Raw genomic sequence first — 5571 nt, forward strand, 5'->3', positions numbered from 1 at the left:
GAGTTGTACAGGAGAATGTGGAGCTGTGTGGACTTGTCGATGATTAATACCAGCTGTATTTGCCTCCGTGCAGTTTGCCGTTCTCGGTGTGCTCTGTGTGTGATGTCCCTCTGTGTGTTCCCTCGCTGTGTGGTTTATGCCATTTTCACCTGAGGACGAACGCTTGTGTTGCGTTCGAAACGTCGTGATCTATTTTATGTTTTATTTTATTTCTACATACGTGACTTTACCGAAATAATCAATGAGTATAACACCAGCGGTGTTAAGATTGGCCTCTGTGGAGGAGGCTCGTGAAGGACGCTGCTGGGCAGTAGGAGGCAGTCGTCCTTCTGGAACAACGGAGGGCAGAGGAGCGACGCTCCAAACGAGCCAGCGGGCGTTCGACACTTCACGTGGCCTTAACATGCACATAGCCTGGCACAAGCGCCATGGTGACGTCACTGTCACTTCGTGGTAAATATCAGTTGTTGTTGATGGATGGAGTTGAGTCTTCTCTCTTTAAGCCTGTGCATTGCGTGCGAGTATGCAGGGGAGATGGACGAACTGGGTAAGAACTGGCTCTCCGGGGTTTGTCTCTACGACAAGAACGAGGTGATGAGCAGCAAGCTGGACATCGACAATATGGCCGGTGTATTCTTCATGCTGCTGGTGGCGATGTGCCTCAGCTTCCTCGTCTTCCTGAGCGAGAACTTCTTTTACCGCTTTGGGCGCCACTGGACCAAGCCCGAGCCAGCCAAGAAGCCCGGCCTGCTGTTCATCGTCAGCAGGGTGAGTCGTGCTACCCCCCCCACCACTCCACATTTATTCTGCCGTAGTAAAAGTGTTTCCAATAAATACGAACACTGCCGCGTTGTTTAAATGCAGCCACGAGCACTTGTGAAAGTAACGTACTCTTGGGGTGGCAATAACACATCGAGCCATCGACTGTTGTCGGCTGATAAGCTTGCAGAAACACGTGTCGCATTGCGGGTGAACAAGTCGATGTCCTTTGATTTATGTATTGTAGGGTTTACCTGACCCGTGCAACCACAAGAAGGTGGGGGGGGGGGGTGGTTAGGGGGTGATTAGGAGGGGATTAGGCGCACAAGGGTGAGGGGTAACGTTGTAAGGGGTGGTAAGGAAGGCGGGGTGATGGCGGGAGGTTGTAATAGTTAAGCAGAGAGGTGGTTGAGGAGAGAATGGGTTGTGGGGGTGAAATCGTTCCAACCCATATATAGGTGTATGCATGTGTACATATACACTATAAAATATACATATGTGAACATATACATATATAGAGGTACGGTATATGCAGTATTCACACATACATGATCCCACTTTAAATTGACAAAATGTAAGACAAACGCTGACCCCCTGTTAACAGCAAGGAATGAGGACACGCCACACATTTGATCAGTTCTGTCATATCTGCTCACAATCCTGCACTGCTGCAGCATTCCGGTGATTGCTTTGTCGACTCCGAAACCGCATCGGTCTGTGACGCACGTCGACTTGCAGCATGCACGGTGAAACCGCGGCGCGATTGAAAAACTTTTCGGGCATCGCAAATTATAATTCGACTTTAATCGCAGTTCGCCACGGGATATCACCTGATATCAGAATTAATGTATCGAGTGGCTCCTCTTATCTCTTTAATAAAAACACCTGGATAATCTCCGTCGTGTGGTCTTTAAACCGCCCTTATCTGAAATTGAAAACGACGCACCTTTTGTGAGGGTGATTTACCTCTCAAAACCACGCCGCCGCCGCCAAGCGATCGCCGGTACTCTGTGTTCACGTGCATTGCCACTTGCCCAGGCTCTACCCACACAGGTGGTGGCCCTTACGCACCTTGCTCTCGCACGTATTCCCTTATTATGACGATTACAATTATTGTTATGATTTTGGTGAGGGGATGATCACGATTTCATTTCGGTCTCGTTGGTCTCATCTCATTCGCACGGTCATATTTGTCTAATTACCCCCCACGTTACATTTACGTTCACATTTTATGAATCGTAATCGAATGCTATGCGCGCGCAATTTTATGCCTATGTTGTGAGTGGAAGAATCAGTGGTAATCGATTAATGAATGAATCGCTCTGATGCCGACGAGAGGTTTTCAAATATTGACTGCTGTGTGCATAGGGGCCCTTTGTACTTGTACGGCAGGCAAACGACCATCAGCATGCACCATAAGTGTCTGCTGATGGGTAGCGCACACTGACTATACAGCACTCACATCGGTGGCACTCTGTAGTGTCGTGTCTGTTGCTGGGTAGTGCACTCTGACTATACAGCACTCACATCGGTGAGTACTCTCTAATGTGGTGTCTGCTGCTGGGTAATGCACTCTGACTAAATATTTAAGGGACCTGGAATAAGTATCCCCTAACATCACCGTCTGTATTGTAATTGTCATCATCGTAATTATCACGGTAAGCATCTGTATCATTAGATCTTGACTTAAATCTTTTCTGACTGCAGGAGTTCATATTCTTTGGGTCTTTCGGTAAGGCACGTAGATAGGTTCAATGAAATAACAAAAATAACGACAAAATACGACGTTTCGAACGCTTGTTTTGCGATCGAAACGGTCGTAGTTTTTTGTTATTTTCTTTGAACTTATCTATGCGGCTTTACCGAAAGACCCAAAGAACATCTTTATCGATCACACGCTAAATCGTCACCAGCCATGATCTAGCCACTGCTGGATGAAACGCTCCCCCCCCAACCTGTTGCTGTCCCCCCATGGTCTGTGATTCCTGAATCCATCTCACAGTAATCACCATACAGAGTCATTGGCTTTTCTCCTTTCCAGTGGTTTGCCCTGCCCAATACCCACTTACTTTCCTCATTAGTCAATCAGATGTCTCTGATTTGCATTCGTTCTTTGATCTTTGTGGTCCCTTTTTGGCTTTCCGTGTCATTCCAAGCTTGCTTCTATCCACGCTTCATTAACGTTTCAGCTTTTGTTCCATTTTCCTTGTCAATGTCCATGTTTCTGATCTTTTGCATATTAGTTGGCATTATGTAAGGATTTAAAAATTACAATTCAGGCCCACCAGTGCACTGCCTTCATTAACCAAGGTCGTCTTTTCAAAAGTCACAAATAGTAAGTTGGGTGGGGGGGGACACGATTGTTTGAAGGACACAAATTAAACTGCAGAGAATGTAGCTCAGAGATTTACTGAAGGTGGATAGGAATCGTGCCAATGAGATACGAAATAAACTGTTGCTCTGTATCTGCACATAAACTAGGGATGTTGCTACGTTTTCCAGTGTCGACCAAACCCAGACATATTTCACTGTGTAGTTTTATCTTCAAAACCGTGCAGTGAACTGCACTAAGGTTCAATGGAGCAAGACCGGTACCAGATGTTTTTCCAAATCAACTCTCGCCGCCCAAACACAGAGGCCAATTCTCCCTGGACTGTCCAGGTCAAACCCCGGAAGGGTGGCAACCCAATGATATATTGCAGTCGCCTGCCTTCCAAATTATATCAACCGGCAGCATTTGCTTACACAGACTAATCAGTTTGGGCCTAATTGGCAGAGTCAGGCATGCAAGATGAATACCGTCGCTTTAGTGCTCGATCAGGGTTACACATAGCGATCATCGCTCCCTTCTGGCAGACTTTGTGCCGAACAGGGACAGCTGCCACTGAGGAGTCAGCTTCTAATGAGATGCAATGCGAGGCCCTTTTTTGAGTTGCTGAGGCCTTTGGGCGATGCCATATAAAAGAAAATATTAAGATTATTACAAGATTCTGAACAGTATGGGCTATCAGCACAAAATGTAGTGTACAAAACAACGCATTCGTTGTATTACCCACAGTGCTCCACCATTGCGCCCATTGAGGTCTTGTACAGCTCATCCGCACAAACTATGGCACAAATTGAAATTTTAAACTCTACAGTGTGCGACTGTGGTCATCCAGAACAGACCGTGCACCATATAACAATGCAATACCCAATCCACAAATATGAAGCAGACATTGCAGCAATACACTCCGCTGCTCCTGACGCGGTTGTCTGGCTTGACCACCTGAATGTGAAATTGTAGTCGTTGCTCTGCATCTACATCAGCCATATGAAAGAAGCTCTTGCGCAATATTCTTTTCGAATTGTAATACAGCCTTGTATTTTTTTGCCAAGTGCACTTTGCATGTCTCTGTAATGTAATTCATCAATAGGTGGGGCAAAATGCAGCTATGACAGTTCAGTCCCCTGGAGCTCGTATAGAATAATATATAGAGATAAGGTGCTGACCGATACGATAAGTTTCATTTTAATTGTTAATTACCGTGATTTTAAAATAACCTAAATGCCACTACAAGCTGGGATCCACAGAGGCGAGCGGAAGGGTTGGGGCCAGCTTGCAGTCGCGCTCTGTGCGAACGGCTGGAACGCACCTGCATGACCCCATGGCAGCCAATCAGCGCTGCTGCCAGGTCCCTAAGCAGATACACTCAGAGGGGCCATGGCAGCGGCGGTGACCGACGCTGGGAAATTCGTTGAAACCTGTTTCAGTGTCTGGTTTTAAACATTAATTATTTAAATTACTTGGGGTTTACATTCACCTTTTTAAAGTTTAATATCCCTCCCTCTCGCCCACCCGCCCGCCCACCTACCCACATGACTCTCTTTGGCCTCATTCTGTTCCCAGTGATCTTAATTCGTGAACCATTTATATGCAAGTGATGAGAGGCATGCAGTAAAACAGTCTTTAATATTTGTCATGAAGATTGCAGTATTGTATTTACTCCATGTCTCACGAAATATAAATTGAGTATTTAATTGGACGTTCATACATTTATTTAGTTTCTATTTCGCTATTTTGAGAAACACCCATGTGTCACCACAGTATTCAAAAGTGATTTTCAAACTGGAGACAGCCAACGATTTATTTTCTCAATCAAAGTTTAAAAAAGGCCATTTCAAACATTTTCACACATTTCTTTCCTTAACATTCTTTACACACATTACACGGGTCATGACATTTATTTCACATCACTAAGAAAGCAGGAGTGTTATCATAATTCTAGTGACTGTTTACAGCTAGATTTACATCTTGGCTGCTAGCTTTTTTAGTTATATTTTTTTAAGGTAAAAAATGTATACCTTCCACAGGTAGAATGTTTCACCAATGCTTTGTAGAAATATATCCTTTAACAATAAAACAAATCTGGTTCGTTTTTAGGCCATTTACAGCTGCGTACATGGAATCAAGATTACCAAGGACAAGGACGACTTCCACAGGATGGCCAAAAATGCCTACAGAAGAACTCAAGCATCATGGGCCTCCTGACGGTGGCCAGGAACATGGCAAGCCTCACGCAGGTGAATGGGCCCGACGCAGCCACCACTCGTGTCAACAGGGCGGGCCAGCCGGCCTGCTCGGTGGCCGCCGACAAATCGGCCACAGAGCACCTGACAGGGCGAGCCGCACTCAACAACAGCGACCAGTGGAACCGCTGCGCCGCGGCCGCTGCAGAAGTGCAGCTCGCGCGCGACCCGGCCTACCAGGAGGACTACGTGAGCGAGGCCGAGATGTCGTACCCCGTACCTCAAAACAACCAGCGCTTCATG

General features: G+C 46.1%; 1 protein-coding gene across 1 annotated transcript; it reads left to right on the forward strand.

Moving 5' to 3' along the window:
* The first annotated feature begins 534 nt into the window (after nt 1-534).
* Nucleotides 535-5290, forward strand: LOC133353441 (glutamate receptor ionotropic, NMDA 2A-like). The gene is made up of 2 exons (XM_061569704.1): nt 535-768; nt 5183-5290. Exons 1-2 carry the CDS (start codon nt 535-537, stop codon nt 5288-5290), a joined length of 342 nt encoding a protein of 113 aa, XP_061425688.1.
* Nucleotides 5291-5571: the final 281 nt, after the last annotated feature.

The sequence above is a fragment of the Lethenteron reissneri genome, chromosome 44, assembly GCF_015708825.2.
Source record: "Lethenteron reissneri isolate LAM-NWPU_2019-01 chromosome 44, ASM1570882v1, whole genome shotgun sequence".
In the NCBI taxonomy this organism is placed as follows: Eukaryota; Metazoa; Chordata; class Hyperoartia; order Petromyzontiformes; family Petromyzontidae; genus Lethenteron; species Lethenteron reissneri.